The sequence below is a fragment of the Hippocampus guttulatus genome, chromosome 7, assembly GCF_054856545.1.
Source record: "Hippocampus guttulatus isolate MCC_2025c chromosome 7, RoL_Hgut_1.0, whole genome shotgun sequence".
In the NCBI taxonomy this organism is placed as follows: domain Eukaryota; kingdom Metazoa; phylum Chordata; class Actinopteri; order Syngnathiformes; family Syngnathidae; genus Hippocampus; species Hippocampus guttulatus.
The window spans coordinates 13,992,480-14,012,182 of NC_141267.1; the positions used below are offsets into that span (position 1 = coordinate 13,992,480).

At 41.0% G+C, this 19,703-nt stretch overlaps 1 protein-coding gene across 6 annotated transcripts in view; it reads right to left on the reverse strand.

Annotated features, from left to right (window-relative positions):
• Positions 1–969: 969 nt before the first annotated feature.
• elavl4 (ELAV like neuron-specific RNA binding protein 4) overlaps positions 970–19,703 on the reverse strand; it is an 88,638-nt gene continuing 69,904 nt past the window's right edge. For 5 of the 6 annotated variants that reach the window (XM_086115264.1, XM_086115261.1, XM_086115266.1 and 2 more), the window contains 3 exons: positions 12,767–12,992; positions 5,989–6,027; positions 970–2,883 (listed from right to left, as the gene is read on the reverse strand). In XM_086115264.1, the coding sequence (XP_085971390.1) occupies positions 2,556–2,883; positions 5,989–6,027; positions 12,767–12,992 (593 nt within the window). In that variant the 3' untranslated portion in view covers positions 970–2,555. The remainder of the gene's footprint in view (positions 2,884–5,988; positions 6,028–12,766; positions 12,993–19,703) is intronic. The other variant, XM_086115262.1, reaches the window with a different exon arrangement.

Consider the following 19,703-nt stretch of genomic DNA (forward strand, 5'->3'; position numbering starts at 1 on the left):
TAATAAGGGAAGAGCGTTCCCCGGCCCTCCAGACATTTTTTTTTCTAGTTTTCCTGACTTTTAGATTTTTTTTCTTTTTTTTTTTTAAATATGGTCATTTTGATATATCGGTACAAAGCACAAATGTACTAAAAGTTCTCTCAGTGCAGTGGACTACTGGAAGAGCTTCTCCACGAGTCGCTTTGTTCCTTTTTGCTCAGAAACGCCCCCCTCCCTGTACCAGAATCACGCAAATACACAGACAATGAAACAAATAAATACATAAATACACAGATAAATTAAGTGGTTCATAAATACATAATAAATAGAAATAAATAGAAAAAATAAATAGTGGAACAAAAATAGATCAGTAAATCCAAACACACTTATATTCAAAGCTTTGTGTTCGGTTTCTTTTTTTTTTTTTTTTGCCGCGGCAGGAACGTAAAGTTAATCCAAACCTTTTCTTCTTTTTTTTTCTCCACAAGCAACATGACGACAATTGAACAGTTTCCTCACAAAGTTTTTCTAAGTAACTGAACCACCACTTCATAATAAGTTGCCATATGAAAAAGACAAGCTCCAACTAAAGAACAGTGACAACTCAGATAGTACAGTAGATATTGTAAAACAAATGTTGACTATGTATATATAGATATATATATATATTTATATTGAGAGAGAGATAGATCATCTATTTGTACAGAGCAAAGAAAGACACAGTAGTCATAGATCGCCTTTTCAGGAAACAAATATCGCGACTAAAGGAACTAGCTAATCATCGTTAAGTTTGGACAAAAGCTTCACGATCAGCAAGTAACGCAAAAGCCAGCAAGCCCCCCCAAACAAAACCCAAAGCAAAAGAAATAAATAAAATTTGTTCAGTGACTTTTTTTCCATTCATATATATATATATATATATATATATATATATATATATATATATATATATATATATATATATATATATATATATATATATATATATATATATATATGTGTATGTAATTTTTGAGTTGAGTTGATCTGGTTTCTCTGCAACGAAATAGTCTCACAAGACTATTTGGGCGCCAACAATAAACAAATAAGCTCAATTCAATGCCAACATCAACAGAGTAAATGTTTTTTTTTTGTTTGTTTGTTTTTTTTTTTTGAAACAACACATAGAACAACCAACTCGGATAGTTAAGATATGTGAATAATGTAGTATAGCACCTACTGTTGATCGCTAAAAGGAAGTTTGCACACAAATGCAGAGCAAAGAGAAACAATATCATGAAGAGTATGCTTTTTCCGAATGAATTGATGTGCACATATGTAGTTACTGATACCCCATATGGACTGATGACGATAACAGGAAAAGAAGCAGACAAAGGGTCTCCTTGCTTTGGGCTCTGGACGATAAGGATGGTTACCCTCTCCCTTTCCCTTGTGGGTATTGAATAATTAAGCACTAGTACGTACATGTGTGAAAAATTACCAAAATCACCTGCCTTGGTTTCCTTTTTCACAAAACCTTCCATCTAGAAAATCGCTGCCGCCACCGTGGCTTCCCAGCGCTGAGCCTAGAAAGTACCATTGGCAGAACGACAAGACAAGGTGGTGCCCCCCTCCCCCCTCCCAGTGAGCCAGTCAAAATATTTTTCTCTTTTTTCAAATCCAGATTCTTGTAAAAATTTCTCAATAATTCTTATTTTAATTATCATTTATAAAAATAGATTCTTCTTTCTATTTATTTTTTTGTTTTTTTTTCTAAACGCATTTTTTTTCCAAGCAAAGAGATCTTCTCTTTGGCAACAGTGTTATTTTTTTTCTCTTTTTTCTTAAATTACTGAATGTGTCATCAGGAACGCTAACCCATCCCCCACCCCGCACCCCATCTCCCTGTGAGGAAAAGACATTATGTTTTGTTTGCGATACAAAACAAAAACAACATTAGAAAGTCTTTTTTTCCCTTTTTTTTCCTACTACGTCAGAATCGGTGGGAGTGTGAAATCCCATCTAGAATCATTTAAGGGGATCTTTGAATACAACTACAAATGAATGAATGGTTCACCAATTGTTAAAAAAGAGCCCCCTCCCTTAAAGTGACTGGGAGGTTCACAGGATACTAACGACAGTGGGTTCCGGATATACAAAAGAAAAGCTAATCCTGAATCGAGACAGTGGTCTACAAAGGATATTCTCTTCACTAAAATCGAGGGGCCGGAGGGGCGGCAGGTTTGCTACTGTTTACATAGAAGAGAAAACTCATTTGAGCAACCAGAACAAAACAGAAAGCATATACAACAGAAGCCTGCATTTTCTCAGGGACTTCCCAAAATGCATGAACATTTTCATCTTTTTTTTTTGAATACTTAGGCAACATTGGCTTATAGGTCCAAAGTTATGATATAAGCCATTTCTAGTTCAATTGGGTTGGATGGTTGCTTCATGTTCCAGTGGAGGGTGGTGGTAGTGGTGGTGACTGGAGGGGCAGAAGGGAGGGGTGGAGCTGGGGGCGCGGGGGGGGGGGGGGAGGGAGGAGGTGATTTTGGAGCGCGACAGAGCTGCATCTGCTTCTACCTGGTTCGAGTTCAGGACTTGTGGGTCTTGTTAGTCTTGAAGGAGACTTGCAGGACGCGGTCACCCAACCTGTAACCGTTGAGACTGGCGATGGCCATGGCCGCCTCGTCGTAATTTGTCATGGTGACGAAGCCGAAACCTTTGCACTTGTTGGTGTTGAAGTCACGGATCACCTTGACGTTGTTGACGGCACCGAAGGGCCCGAAGAGCTGCCAAAGCACGCTCTCGTCCGAATCTGGGGACAGGTTGTAGACGAAGATGCACCAACCGGTGCCGGTGTGCCCGGGGATGTTCATGCCCACCAGGCTGGTCATGCTGTCGATGGTGATGGGCGAAAACCTGAGAGGACAAGCGTGGAAGAGAAAGACATCGGATTGAATAGAAGTGAAAGGGAATGCTAATAATAGACCCGCACTTTGTGGACAAGCATTGGGAAACTACACACACAAAAGGGCTAAGTGGCAACAGCTTGCAGATTTTTCTACAGGATGTTGCAAGAACATTTGCGAGGTCCCTGAGAGACAGGCCGCCCTCTCGTTATCGTAATCAGACAGACTACAGATTCAAAATGAGATTCTTCCATCCCATTAGACATATTTGGATTCATTGCGGGATCACTGATGTCGAGAAGAAGATCCCCCAGGACATCCGCCATCGCATCCTGAGCAAGCCCAGACAATGTGGGGAGGGCAGACAGGCATGTGGAGAGCATACATGCGACTTGGATTTTCTGAATGATTTGGGATTCGGTTTTCAATTGGTGGTCTTCTCTCTTATGTTATTTTGCTCTGAATTATTTCAAAAGTTTAAATGCAAGCACAGACAAATGCATATTTTTTTTTGGTGCGTAAAATGATTTTTTAAATTTCTGGTTTCATGCATATTTGTGGTTCCGATGCTAGCTGGAGTGAAAAAGGCTTATGGCACTCGGCACTTTCTGCAAGAGCACCTTTAGTTGCAATACACATTACACAGGAGTCGTTTGAGTTTGCTGGGTGAAAGCAAAGCCGTGATAGGTCGTTCGCAAGTTGGCGTGGCTTTATTCCTGTCTAAAATGGCGCTTGCCGGCTTTTGCGTTTCAACTCGTCATTTTCGACTGGAATATTTCTTCATCGGGAGCTGTGATGCGTGGTTGACTTTGGCACGGGCACAGGTGTGCTCTTAAATCTTTCATTCGCTTTATTGTGAAAGGCCTTCTGTCAGGAATTACCCCATATCTGCCCAAGAAGATGCAAATGAGGGTTTTTCTCTTGGCGCCCTTGAGTGGCTCCTTCAAGAGCTAAATTTGCAGAAAGTTGTTGAATTAAAAGCATTGCTAGAAATTCATCACAGATCACGCACCGGACTACTAAATCTCTTCTCATTGGCCTTGTAATCTTCGCCTTCTTCCTGCGATGCAAGAAGATTTGAATCCTCAGTTGACTTCACTTAATTGCCTTTCCGCTCAAAGGAAAGGAAAAAGAGGGAAAGAAGGGCCCATTTTAAAATCAAAAGTAAATGAGATAAAGAGGTTCATTTCTTATGCCACCTCTCTTCAAGAAACAACTATAGGCATTATTGGGCATGGTTTAATTGAGATTTCCGCCTTGCTGCAGATGTTCTGGGAAGGCTGCTTTCTTGGGCAAAGGGAGGGAGCGAGAGAGCAAAATGCAAAGTGGAAGCACTTTACAGCCCAGTGGCATTAAGGTACAAAGCGTATTCCTCCCACTCCAAGAGTCTGCAGGGTGTCTCTCTGTTCTGTACTATTGCAGGGCTTATGGCACAGATCGATTGCGCTGCTTGCTGCTCATGCCCCCCCCGCCCTTATTCTTATCTCCAGTGACTATATATGGCCCGCAATCACTTCGACCTTTCGACATGACTTTTGATGGTGCACAGTCTGATCCTGGCCAATGTGAGGGCTTGGGACGATTGAATCATTGACTCCATGGTCTTACTGCAACCATTTGCCTTCATCGATTAAGTACCGCGGGGTTTCAGAAAAAGAGATTGTACTGTACTTGACGATACGCATCAATCTGTGGGTGAAACCGATTGTAGTGGCCAAGTGTGGTTTTTTTTTCTTCAAGATTTTACATTTAAAAAAACACTTGTCTGTTTTTTTGTTTTGTTTTTGTTTTCAAAGATCAACTACATTTGGGTCTTTACATTTGGGTTACTTTCCGGGACTTCCTTTCACATTGTGTGCCTCTCTGAGTGCGTTCGGGCATACATATGAATCTGGGAATGAACCCTAACCGATATTATAGACGAGAACGTCGGTTGCATAGCAACAGTGTCAGCTGACCACATTGTTTCGTCTTTAGTAAAGCCAACTACTTGCAGATGACATGCTCTGCAATCAGCATGCTTGATTTGGATGAGACACAGGCATAACAGTTGATCACTTGATGAGCTGATTTTGTGGCATTGATTGTTGATTAATTGTGTCTTGAATCTATTGAGGCAAAATTGATAACCCTACTTGGCTGTAACCAGCAGATTAACTCTTGATTCAATCTGATCCGAGTTTGCAGTCTGAAGAAGTACAACATGACGCCACTTGGACACGTTGCTATCACTATACATAGTTGATTGTTATTTCATTGCTCAATAAGATAAGTTGTCTCCGAATGGAGTCCCAAGTGCCTGCAACATGCTGCTGTCAGCACATCACAACAATGGCTACTACGCGCCGGGTTATGTAACACCTACTGTATGGTAGCAACAAAGCAAAAAAAAAAAAGAGATATGGAGGCAAAAAGGAGGAAATTTGAGCAGCGCAGAGCAAAGCCGGAGCCATCTGCAGTGAAACATTTCCTGTTTCCAGCAAGGATCCAGGTTCATCCAGCCTCATCGCTTGTACTTGTTAAGCTTGCTCGGATCACAGCAACTGCTCCCAAAAGACATGCAGCCAATGTGTACATTTGGCTTCAAAAGTACGTGCTGCATCAAACAATATCAATGTATGCATTTGTGTCAGAGCCCCCCCCCCCCCCCCCGCTCCCCTCAACAAAATGTAAGCATTCATGTCATATGTTGTTTCCAGGCTAGGATGCAGCGACAAGGCTAGAGAACCTGAATCCCGAAGAAATAAACAACAACACCTAGAAATCAAGACGTCGAGAACAAATCCATTCTGTACACAAACAACCCAAAAAACAATCCAAACAACACCAGCACTTGTCATAATAAAAAGAAAGCAAATCCATCACCACTGAAAACAAAGACAAATTGTTTTCTGCTTTTTTTTTTTTTAGTGCTTGTTAGGGCATTTGAAAAACACTCAAGCTCACGAGTAAAACACAATCAAACCAAAAACAACAGAAAATGCAATCCACCTTGAAAATTTGTTCAACATAAATTGACAACAAAAACTATACGAAAATAAATCACATGAAAAGGATACTGGAAAAAAAAACGGAGTCAACATGGACATCTGGCATTGGGTGAAGTTTTAATTACCTCTTTACGCCATAGGCCATATTAAGCAAATTGTCCAGCCTGTAAAGAGAAGGAGGGTTCTGGGGTTAATGGTGGGCAGATGGTTGACTTACTCAGTGGAACTAATGTAGAGTCCCTGTCGGAACTGCGTGATCCTTCTCACTCAACAACACACACACGACCCCATCTCGAATTAGCACCTGACACTGAGGAGTCCCCACCAGAAGAAGCTAGCATTGGTTCATGATGCTCCGGTCCCCTCACTATAGCACAGCACTCACTACTACCACTGTATGTTTTCAACACATGATCACCGGAAGTGAAAGCGCTTTAGTATCAGCGTACACCAACAAGTCAGGGTTGTCGTCACAAACGCTAATGTCGGTAGAAGTAGAGCGTAGCTTAGCACCGGGTTAGCGGAAACGGCTAAGCTAGCTCTAGTGCTCAAACAGGAAGGGTTTGTGTCGATTTCTTTGGTGCCACCACGTTAACAGAATTCTGTCAGTTTAATAACACCGACATTTTGAAAGATAGTGAATGAGAGATGATAATGATTTTAACCAACAAAAACACAAGTGAATGTGTCATGAACATCAAGTGCAGGACTCACCAACCTTTTTGAAACCGAGAACTACTTCTTTGGGTACTGATTAATGTGAATGCTTACCAGTTTGATACACGTGTCTAAAATAATACATTTTGCTCAGATTACCTTTATATATTATTGTTAATCATGAGTGAGACGCTGATTATGTTAATGATTATTCACAATGATCAAAAATGATTTCGAAGTCTGAAACAAATATCACTATGCACGATATTTCTGAACATTTCTGCCAATGTTTACATTTTCAAATGATCACTTCTAAAACATTCTGAGGAAATCACAATGTCTCATCACAGGGGTGCTATTTTTAGAACAGGCCCATGGGCGATTCATGAGGTCCTTTGGGGTAACCTTGATTAGTGACCCATGGTACGGTGTCTTTGTGGCAGACGTTGAAATATTATAGCATAGTGTTTGACCAGATCGTCATGGGGGATATGAACTGGGCCTTGTCACATATTGTGAAAATTCGCCAGTTACTAGTGCCCATGCAAAACTTTTTTAATATTGCCTATAGATGCCAAAAGATTGCAGCAAACACACACGTGTCAATCTGACAAGACTATGGTTTGACAAACTGAAGATGCTACTCTCAGTCCAACACGGTTCCTTGGCCCCAAGCTGTCACAAGAAACCGGCAACCGATATTTTTATATTATTTGCCCAACAAAAATAGGTGAATTTCAAAATGTGAACGTACGGGGCTTCACAGTATTTTTAGAGCGCTGTGCTAAAAGCTTTGCGGTGAGGCAGTTTGTGTGCCTATTTATGTGTCCCTCAAGAGACCATCAGCGTGTGCGCGCGTGTGTGAGTGAGAGGGATGAAGAAACCTGCGGGCTGTGTAAAATGGTGGCCCTCTTGGATGGATGCAGTCTGCTTGATGACTCAATGACCTTCATTCCTCACTTGCTCCCAGCCTGTCTCATGTCTTATTAACTCCCTAGAGCCTAATGGACAGGGGCCATGGCTTATTGAGCAACAGCTGGCTGGAGACGCTTCGTTCCTCTTGAAAACACTATAAACTTAACCTGGCGACAAGGGTCCGTCTACTCTAGTGTAGTGGTGGCACACTCATTACCTCTTCCAAGGACATTATGTTGGCATTCCCATTTGAATGATGAAAAAGCTTTAAAAAAAACTACTTAGAATATTTTGGAGGGGAAGACCAGATTTGTGTTGATGTTTGGTCAAGATTTGGAATAGCGGAAGCTAGCGAGGCTAACCGCTATTCCCATCATATTTTTGTAAACTTTGAACCACGCAGGCATATGAAGACTTTGCAAGCGTGTTGTCTGGATATTTTACTGCTCGATACAGTCTGATGACGGCAGAAGACGGGTGAGTCAAAAGTCATCTGCAAATTGGTGGGCAAGAGATGCCAAAAACGTGATTCGCGATTAGCCGAGTACGATTATTAAAGTTGACTCGTCGATTGGTCAACTCATCTCAAAATATTGTGATGTTCATTTGATTTACCCAATTCATAATTCACATTGTTAGCCACTTAAAACATTTGAATGCAGCCCATTAGCAGTAATTAGCAAATGAAGTAAGGGAATGAATGTCGGTAAACGAGGAAATTGGCGGGAACGCCAAAAGCAAGAAGAAATCTGCTGGCCACTGGGCCACCGGGCCACCACAAAACAACCTGCTGCTAACGCTCTCTCACCGACAGACACAACCAAATTAACAGTCATGCGTACCCACCATGCAAATGCTCAGCAGCTTTTTTTTTTGCACTGCCTCTCAAACGCAAACAAACAATGGCACCTTTCTTTGCTCTCTCAATACAGCATTAAAGGAAGAATGGGTGCTTTTTTTCCCTTTTCTTTTTGAAACAAAAATGTTTTCAGCTATAATTGGTTCCTGCCTTGGATATAATAAGGGTAATTTGCTAATTAGCGCCATTTTTTAAGGGCCAAAAATCGGAAACGAGCTGGGCTGCAGGGCTTGCTGTATTATGCTGAAGTCGATTATGTCGGCTGTGTGGAGGGGGACCATGCCGACACTTTGTACTGCACGTTGACTTGGCTTGTAGCAAAGCCATCGCGTTATGTGGCCAGTGACAAACAAATATACAACACAGCGGAAAATCGGAAGTTTGAGAACAAGGGCCCAAAAATATCCTATTAAAATGTCACAAAAGCCAAGCGTTGTTCATGAATGAATCATCTCAGCACATCTGTTCAACTAAAACTGCTTTTTCTTTAGATTTTGTGTGTGTGTGTGTGTGTGTGTGTGTGTGTGTGAGAGAGAGTATGTGATTTCCCCCTATCCCCACAGACCGGTACCAGCAAAGGTCGGGGAAAAGTGTCATTATAACACGATAAACAAAAATGGAATTGATTGTGATTTAGGAATGTAGCCGCGAGTGCTACGTACGACATAGCTAATAATTCAACAATAACTTGAAAAGAATGCGGTGTACACCGGAAACTTTTAAAATAAACCACAGTTAAGAGAATTTGCTCGACAGTTCTGAATGCTCACCACTGTTACTTTGAAGCATAAAATGTTTGACCCCCGAAAAGATATTTTATTGTATCGATTTGACAAAAATAGTTAGCAAAGTTTGGTGCATTGCAGAACGCGTTGCACTCGGGATAGAGGTTCTTCTGAATTGTTATTTTTTCTTGTTTTTTTTAGCTAATGGTCTGACAAAATATTGACACATTAAAAAAAAATTTGACCGAATGTGTGTACATTTAGACAGCTCAAAGTACTTTTGCCATATAAGAAACGCGAAGGCGCCTATTTGCAACGTTGTCCTCACGAGCACTGTGTCAGAAAAAGCAAAATATCCCCACTTTAAAGCAGTTTCCAACTTCCAGAGTGTCGCGTGGTGAGGTGGGGAGCGCAGGGACGCAGCGAAGAAGTGTCCTGTGGTTGTGATTTGTGATGAGAAGCGACACTCTCCTGCCGAGCCTGTAAATTGGCTTGGCGTATCACAGACACACAGCCACGCTACATCGCTCAGGTGTCACACCGGGAAAGCAGCGCGGCAAGAAAAAAAATACCTTCCCGCCGCCGACTTTGACGGAGAATCAGCAGCACAACCGGCTTAGTGTTATTGAAAAAGAGAGGAATTTGTGAGGGTGTATTTTGTGACAATCCCAAAACATTCCAAATCGTCTTGGATGATGGAATGCATCATCTTTTGTTTTGCGTGCATGTGCGCGTGGTGAGATGACACGGAGCCTCTCCGAATTTTAATACTTGCAGGTGTGTATTACACTACATTCACATGATGCACAAAGTGAGTGACGGGAAAACGAAGTGGTACGTACGGTGTCAAGACGTTTATTATGTGATATAAAATGATAGAGATGACTGCCCCGGGGCAGGAATGCATTTCTGCTTTTCATTTGTTTTCAAAGAACTTTCCGCACCAAATCGGAAAATCCCCGAGAAGTCGTACATTTCTAACCTTGCCAAGAAGATTATGCTTTTGTTGCAGTTGGTTTGCTTGTTAGCAGGATTATGCAAAACTTATTCAACACATTTCAACTCAACGTTGTGGAGAGAGAAGCATTGCATCTCGGAGCGTACCTGAGTTGAAGAACTTTAAGAGTATTTCTTCACTTTTTAATTTTTTAACCCGTTTGTTCTCCCTGCCCAATTTCCTAACTTTATTAGTTGGAAATGTGCAGGAGGTGATTATTTGTGAAGGTGTCATATTTGGTGTTGACCCAAATTTTGAACTGTTTCACCATGGCGAAGATGAGCACCTGTCCTCAGCTATTCGCTGAAAATAATTTTTCATTTTTTATTTTTTTTAATGCTCTATCTGTAACGCCAGAAAACAGTGCCAAAGCCAATCCGAATAGAAAAGAAGCCATTTGTGTTAAGGGAGAACGTTGAAGTGAGACAATTCGACTGAGAGACAAGTGTCTTTGTATGGTGGGAAGGAGCTAAGTTTAGCCTGGGTTGTAAATGGAAGTGACGGAGAGTGTTCGCCGCACATTCGGTGCACGCCCCCACCCCCCCCCAAAATCAAATCTGGAGGCTAATTTAAAGATTATGTTGTAAAAATCAAATCAAAGTAAGATTATATGTTGGGGTAAACTATTAATGGAGGCACTTATAAACATTTTTGGGGGGGGGGGCGTCAATTATTCACGTCCAACGCCCTTCAGACAGCATAAGCGAACTACCGGAGACAACTGACGACCATGCGTGGAAGTAGAAAGACATTTGGCTTTTATGAGGCAAGTCTCAAAGTCCTTGGAATGACGAAGGTAATATTTTGAGCAGATGACTGACAATAAAGGTATATTTTCACTCAACCAAGTCTGTCGGATGTGGGATGTTTTTATGAAAAACGTTGCTGTAAAACAGTCGTCCCCCCTCTAAAAATTGTTTTACCTTTTTATTGCACAGCAACGATCTATGCGGATAAAGTGTTTTTACGGCCATTGGGAGCAAATTTGATGTTAGATTTGAATATTAATTTTGGTAGAAAATGATTTTTTTTTTCTCACCACTAACCGCTTTAAGAAACAAATGCATTTTTGCCCAGGGATGCAGGAGAGTGCTGGCAAAATGGCAGCGCGATGAAATCAAGGGAAACACAAACGTGAATGACCGAAGCAGACAGTCTCATATGAAAAGTTCCTCTGCATCGGGTGCAAAGTTGACACCGGTTCTTCTTCTAAAGGCCACACGGTCGCTTGCATAAACGTTCACACATAAAATGTTACATGATGGCAGAGTCAGAGGCCGTGCGACGGCGAGTGCTCAATGCTTTGAATGGTGATGAAAGGAGGAAGAGGAGTCTGTCTTTGATGAGGGGAGGGCGAAATATTATTTGAAAGTTTTTTTTTTTGGGGGGGGCGGGCTTATGATCAAAATAGAGAGGTTGATCGACTGTGTTTCATTATCGAAGCAGGCCCGATAAAAAAACTGATGTGAAAGAGTTGGGGCTGTTCATCAGCAGGCATTCATGGGTGCATTATCAGCTGAGTGTGCAAAACATATTTTATCTGAGTTTCGACTTGCGGATTTTGCAAATGATGTTGCAAATTTGTAGTGAAATGGATCCAAGCTTGAGGCACTCCTGCGTGTTTGCTGTGTGGACTCACCACCTGTTGCTTTCAGCAAGGGGGTCTGTGTTGTTCATACCAAAATACAAGATTGGCAATTAGTCGACTTCAAGCTGGAACTGTCATTGCGGAGTGGGGAAAGCCAATAAGTCGACTTGTCGGTTCAACCCCTTATACGGAATGTTATGATTATGCTGAGAAGACAGCGCATTTTAGCTCGGTTCACTGATAAACTACCTACCTAGCTCCGTCCTCCTTTCTGGAGGATGATGACAAGCAAACCATGATGATTCTGGGGATTGCACATTCGCATTGATGCCATAGTGACTTGACCAGTCAACATAAAACACCTTAATGCAGCTACAGACCAAAACAGTGTGGAATGAAGTGCATTTATGCGAGAAATGTGCAAATTTTTTTTGTTCTGCCACTATGCCAGAAGTCACAGCTAAATAAATGGTACTGTATGCTCAGTTTCAGTACTTCCCATCTTAACACACGAACCTGATGGTTCCCAACTGCATGGGCAAACGACACTGTACTCGTTGTTATGAATAGTTTTTAATATGCTTCTTAGTTTTGTGATTTATGATCTTAGTTCAACTGTTTGGTGCTCTCTACCGTCTTTGATACTGATTTGTTGTTTTGCTTTACTGATGTATGTTAGTTGCTCCATGTACAGCACTTTGTGTGCAGCGATGGCTGTTTGAAAGTGCTCTATAAATACATTTGAGTTGAGTTGAGTTTTGTGTGTTTCGTTTAGCACTGTAATCATTTGACATGAACAACTTAGCTTGGACCACCAAAAAAAAAATAAAAAATAAAAAAAACACACACACAATGGGTCAAGTTGACAAATAAACACCTTGGGAGCAGTGAAATTGAACTACTGACGTGAAAGCGGCCCAATATTCAACCCTTTCATGCACCCTGTATCCTGATAAACTGTCCACAGTAGTAACTGATGTCCCTGAAAGGGTTAATAGAGACAAGTGATTCAAAGCCCAAAAATGTGTCAAACGAGTCAGTTTGTGAATTCCGCACATCTTAAATACATAAATGATACCAACCCCCCTGAAAGTGACCCATGAAACTGCCATTCTTAGCTGCCCCCCCTACAAGGCCTCCATGTCCAAGCCCAGGTACTCACCTGAACCTCTGAGCCTGGTGGTGGAGGGGCCCGGGGTATCGGCGGTTGGGGGACTGGTAGAGTTGCGACAGGAGGGCCTGGCTGGTCTTCTGGCTGGGGTTGTTGGCGAACTTGACCGTAATGGGCTCAGCCGCGCCCGATGGCTTCTGTCCGTTGAGGCCTTTGATGGCCTCCTCAGCCTCTATCCTCTTATCAAAGCGGATGAAGCCCACACCCCGGGAGCCGCCTGTGGGGCCAGCAGATCACAAACAAACAAGGGCCCCTTTTACTTCACGAGGTTTGCACGTAGTGGATACATCACATTCTATTTGGCCAAGCCGACTGTATACTTGAACAGAAAAACATCATGGCGGGAGGATATGAAAAGCTATTTGTTATGAATCATTGATATATTCGATTGTATCTTGTGATTTACGTACAGTATGCCGATGCTTACATAATGGGAAGAGACTGCAAGGAGAAAAATAACATCATACTTTTCATTGACTGTCTGAATGCGTGCCTCTTCAACCTGAGATACTGCACACAGGATCCACATATTGTCACAGATTATGATGGCAACAAGCACACACAATACCTCCGCAAAGAAAAAAAAAACTGTCATTGTGTCGACGGAGAGTGTGTTCCAGGCTCAAACATGGCTTCAGGCTTACTTCAGTAAACCGCCCGCACGTGCACGTGCACGCACGCACACCCGCACACACAGAGAATCTTCAAACATTGTTGTGACATTTGACTTCTTTCCTTGGCGATTTGTTCTGTTATATAAAATATTTAGAGCCTCTGTAACTGGGCGGTCTTTTGTTCGCGCCTGTGGAAGTGTACACAAAATGACTAATTCATTAGGTACTAATTAGATCTAACACACGACAACGGCATCAACAAATCGGACTTTACCAAGCCACTAACGCTCCCCTTTGATTGACACAATCAAAAGTATTCACCCTGTGTTTATTCTTGTTTCTGTTAATGTCGGTGCTTTACAACTACGACAAACAGCTCATACAGATAACACCGGTCACCAATATCTTAACACTTCTCTGATAATCTCAATCAAAACCAAGCATTATACTGTAATCTCTGATCTCATTAGGTTGTGTACCTAACGAGTTGTTCAATGAGTGAATGAGTGCATACAGTACACGTTTGTTGGAATGCGTGTGTGTGTGTGTGTGTGTGTGTGTTTAGATGCATTGCTATCTGTTAATGGATGCTGCGCCTTGTTTTAATGAGGCTGTCTCAATGGCCCAAAGGGTGCTGGCTCAGTGACAGCAACACGATGCCAAGGAGACTATTTACATAAGAGTGTGTGTGCACTGCACACAGGCATGTCTGTGTGACGGCGAGTGCATAAAGGCAAAGTTGTGAGGTAGAAGGGCGGCGTGGGGGGTGGGGGGGGGTTTGCTTTTGAGCATCGCTGTGTGCAGTCTCTCTTTTTCACACACAAAAGGCATACCTTATTGTTGTTGCACATTTTTGGACAAGCCATCCCTCTCTACATTTCTCTCTCTCTCTGTTTCTCTCTTTCTTAAATATTTTAGTTTGTCTTGGCTTCCTCTCACACTGCTCGCTCTCCGGAATTCTCATCCACGGACGCACCCCGAACACCTCGCTTGGCCTTTTCTTGTCTGCCTCTCTCCAGGCCACCGATACTACAAGGTTATTTACTTTTCAGGCAAGCTTCACTCAAAAAGGAATTCTTTTAAAAGCATCACATAGCTTGATGCTGAAGTACTGGATGTTAACTTAGGATAGAAGTTCATTTTGGGTGAAATATTGTTTTTTGTGAGTATTTTGAAGAAGGTGGATAACAGTTGCAAATGACATGACGACTAATCGATTATGAAATTAATCAAGAACTATTTTATTTATAGAGTAATCGTTTAGAATCACTGTTTGTAAAATTGTCCAAAATACTCTGGTTTCAGCCTCTTCATCTGAATCAGGATTGTTGGCGCTAGGGAAACACCTAAAACAGGTTAGTTCCCAAGCGGTGGACTTGGAGACCCCTTCTGTTGTCCTTCATGAAAGCAGAATGATTATATTTTGTGTTGAATCAAAATAAGACATTTACAAACATGTGATTTTACTTTGGAAAACAATGGCTGAGCCCTTCAGTCATTGAATCAGTTTCAAAATGGTTGCTGATTACAACATCAATCGCTCTCATGTGATGTGGCTTTAGGGTTGTTGAATTATTTTTATTTTTAATCACAAGCAATACCAAATCAACAAAAATTGGTGACCTGGGGAATAATTGTTTCGTCATACATTTCAATGCAAAATACAATTTTATCCGATTAAATCAATCAATTGATTAGAATAATGAAGAGATTAAACAAATCGCAAAATATTTAACAGTGACACTTCTCAAATCTACTTTCAAGAATAGCTTTTTGAGACAGTTTTGTGTTATTTAAAAGGCTATGTAATACTTACAATGGGATGTATTTAAAAACGAATAATCCGTCATCACAAAATGAAATGAAAACACATTTAGAGGCTGTCAACAACATGCTGTCGCAACAGGTGGCACAATACGCATGACCGTGAATTCACTTTAACCAGCTGCAAATCAAATCAAAGGGCAATCATGTGTTTCATCCGAAAGTAAAATGGAGTGACTGTGACTCCCCAATAATCCCAAACACACGCGTTCATACACATACACAAATCCGGTCCTCAAAAATAGGCATCACCGCAGACTATTTGGTGTTGTACAAATGAGTCAAGCAAATGGTTCCTTCCACCTGGTCTGGGCTTTCCAAATAGTGTGGATGTAAAACCCCCGCAAAATCTATCCAGCAATCCATTTTCCACAAAGAGCTGCAGCCTCTCCCAGCTGACTTGCGGTGAAGGGCCGACGACACCCTAGACTAGTCAACTAGCTTATCGCAGTGCACATTTAGAGGCAGACTATCACTTGGTGGGAAGTGAATCCACATAGCCGAAGAAGTCAGGCAAGTAAACAGAATGACTAACCCCGCAAAATATATTTGAATATATTTTAAAAAGCGCTTATGTTGATGTGACCTACATTCTTACAAATAATTTAGTCGTCTAGGTAGACTTTTTCCACATCAGAAATGAGCAGCATTGCTTAAGCTAAAGCATGACCCAATTAAGATTTCTTATTAGAAACTTCGCGCTGCTATGAAAACACATTTTAGTTTTAATACGGTGTTGGTTGAAAAAAAAAACCCTTCACCAATTAGCTGGTATCTGTCCACTCACTCGCCTCAGACAAAGTTTGGAAAATTTACATCTTCCTGAGCTACCGGTTGATTGTATTGACCTCCATTCAGTCATTCCATCCCCCAGCTCCAGTTCCGTGTCCCCTGATGATTTTTCAGTTTTTCCTCTTCTTTACTTACTTTTCTTCCAGCACACAAGCGGCACATTTTAAATGACTTGTCGCAAGCAGAAAAATAAAAATGCAATCGGGATTCAAACAGGGCAGAGATCTGGTTTACGCATTTTTCGAAAAACAAGCTGTCGATTAGCTACTATATCTTGCTAGCGCAAATTTAAGATGCGGGCGTTCTATGCTGGCAGATATCATATCAATATTCTTCATAAAGAGACTTCAAGCTGTTAAATTCCGCTCTCAGCTGTAGGTCACTGTCAAAGTAAACATAAAACTGAGAGACCGACATGTTTTGTACATGTACATGATTTTAATAATAACCGTATGACCTCCGCTACCTTGATGTAAGTATACAAGAGGAAACTTCAAAAGAACAGCAACAATTAGCATCAATGTGGAAGTGTTGTTACCCTTTAAGCAACAGACCCCAAATGATGCAGAAACACATCATATTCTTTATCCTATGTGAGGAACGGCTAATATTACTTACGCACAGAGAAGCGAAGCGAGGAGCTGAGTATATCTGGATGTCCGTAATGGTGCAGGTGGCCAAATTGCATGCACCAGAATGAGTAGCACAATGTGCATTGAAGGAGATAATATGAGAAAAAAGAAAACCAAAACAATTTTGGTTTCTATTTAACTATCTCACAGCTGTATAGATTCTTTCTAAAGTATAATATTACAGAATGCTATTTTTCCTCATTTAAAAAAAAATTACCATTTTTTTGCTGAAACAGAAAAAAAGTAAAAAAAACAATTTCCTATTTCCTTGGAACTTTCTCGAGGTCTTGATTTTTTTTTTTATATCGTAGCTGGAGAGGAAACTGTTTATACTTTCTTTTCATTGTCTTCATTTAAAATCCATTGAACATATTTAAAAGACTGCGAGAGAACTGATTTCACCATGTATGTTTTGCCATAGCAAAGATCACAATAATTTGTGTCATAAAACTTATCCGAATATTGTCACTTACCTAATCATCAACATTTTGATATATGTATATACTATAATCGAAATGTTTTTGGCTTGGGCACAGCAGCATCAAGTTCACCTCCAGGTTGTGTTGTGAAACCTTCCTGCTGTACTACATTAAATGTCACTGGGGAGCAGGTCAAAGTGACTTTGTGGGAAAACATGTGTACTAATGGCACTGGAAGCTCCCAAAGATGTCCATACCTGATCTTGAGCATTTATCCTTGGTCCCTCCCCTCCTAGATACCTTGCACACTCACAAACCCCACCACATAAAAAGGGGAAATGCTCGATAATGAATATAATCCATGATGTGCGCTCAGAGGAAGTCATGATATACAGTATTTTGTGTCTTGAATATTCAGAATGGAATCTAGGACATGCAGGTGTTCTAGATTTTTGCCTTTACATTTTCTCAGCCTAAGGCCAGATGAGTGAAGTGCTACATTTTGTTATTTCCTGCTGATGCATGCTGTGTATGAAGTGAAATTTTATTTATTTATTTAAAAAAAATCTGTTGGCACAGACATGTTACCAAAGTTACCAGTCTTGACCTGTTTTCATGATATTTTAGGAGGATTTTGTATGAAAATGATTTACATTTGTAGTTTTTGTACTGCACTACTCATTTTGCAGGAACAAGGTGGACTTTAAATATAAATAAAGCGGTGCCTTGAGATCTGAGATTCATTAATTTCTTGACCACGGTCGTAGCTCAAAACATTCGTATCACATGTCAAGTGATTCAATCAGCCACAGCAATATTATTCAATTTTTGAAAAGGATAAATATATTCCTGTGAGTAGTTATAATTTCTGTCTATACCGTATGTGTTGCACCACCATTTGTGTTCAGGTATCTATTTCTTCAACAGTCATGATGGCACAAACAATGCTATTTGTTTGATTGTCAATGGCATTTTACATTGTTTGTTTGCATTAAGCTAAGCACACTTTATTAAGGCAAAAGTTGATTTTGTTGAAAATACAGAACGTGTCATTCTCTTTGTTTATATTTAGGTTGACAGTCAGTCAACATGCAGAACTGCTCACTATCTGGCAAACGGCTGCTTGTTGTGAAGTGAGTTGAGCTCACAGCCACCATACTGCTCTCATAAACTCTAATTTTTGCTTGAATGTCAAAGCAGAAAGCAACTGAATGACGGCTTGTATCGGGAAAAACTCGCAAGTCGGGACACTTGGTACTCAAGGGACGACTGGATAGAAATACTACCTCCAACTAAATTCTCACACCTAATTTCTATCTATTTAAACAAACAAACAAAAAACCCCCCAGAATAACCAGAAGTCGGTATGCTTTAGGCACAAGTTATCCACACCAAAAATGTATCGAGTTGTCTTCACAAACAGATTTTTAAAAATCAATATTAATTTTGGTAGACCTTGCCGTGCCGAAATGTTTAAACACTACCACAGAGATACAATGGAGAATGAATAAAATGAACAGCGAGTCTCTGGTGTCCACCCTAATGACTGTCCTTTCAACTAGCCCCAGAAGCCTTGGCTACTTATCACCCACCTGACAGCCATAGAGCCAACATTAGAGCACAATGTACTTACTTTAGCTACTGCAATCTGTCTCTTTCTTACCGTGCTCTCGCTGCTTCTCACCCTCCATTTTCCTTTTTTTTTTTTTTAAAACTCTACCTCTCCTCCACGGTAATCAGCAGAGGCTTATGTAACTCCCGCTACCTGTGCTTATCTCTCTCTAACACACACTGACAGGCGCATTGCCTGCCTTACTAATAACACGCTAGCTCAATCTGGGGAGGGAGAAACAGAAGGAGGAAGGTTGGAGGACAGAAGCCAGCGTTTGAGGTGGAGATGGGCGAGGCGGGGTGGAGGTGGGGTGGGGGGAGAGAACCAGGAGGGAAACGAGCCGTATGGAGGGAAATGGCAAAAGGAGAGAAGGTGATGGAGAACGTTGGGAGGTGACATTAAAAGGATGATGATAAAAGGACACTGTACTATTTCTGCTTGCTGTGACCCAAACAAATCTACTCTCTCTCTCTCTAAAACCCAGAATAACGCTGGTCTATAGCATATTTTAATCAGAGATAGCTTTACACATCCCAAAACATATTTTTGATGCAGATTTTTTTTTAATGTCAACATTTTTTTTTTTTGTGAGCACATCAGGTTTCTGAGCTGTAATACCGGTAATTTGTATTGAAATGTAATTTGTATTCAGCACAAAAAACAGCACAAAATATTAATCTTGCGTCTCTGATTGAAACATTTTGGAAAAAAAAACTGTTGACCAGTGTAATTTTCCAAAACAGTGACCGATCACATGCACACACACTGGTACATACATACAAAAGATGGCAACGCTCCATTGAGGTTTTTATTCTTTTTTTTCTAAACCAATTTTGCCAGTATGCAGAACTGATTTATCTGATGAAGCATTTAATTTATGTTGCAGTCTCCCAAATTTTGTTACTTTGAAACTATAACGTTTTTTTGCCTAAACGGCAGCAGAGGAAGTCAAACTGGGAGGTAAAACCCAAAGATAAACATGAGGCTTTTAAATAACATGAGGGACGTGTTTTTCCATATGTCATTCGTCTGAGT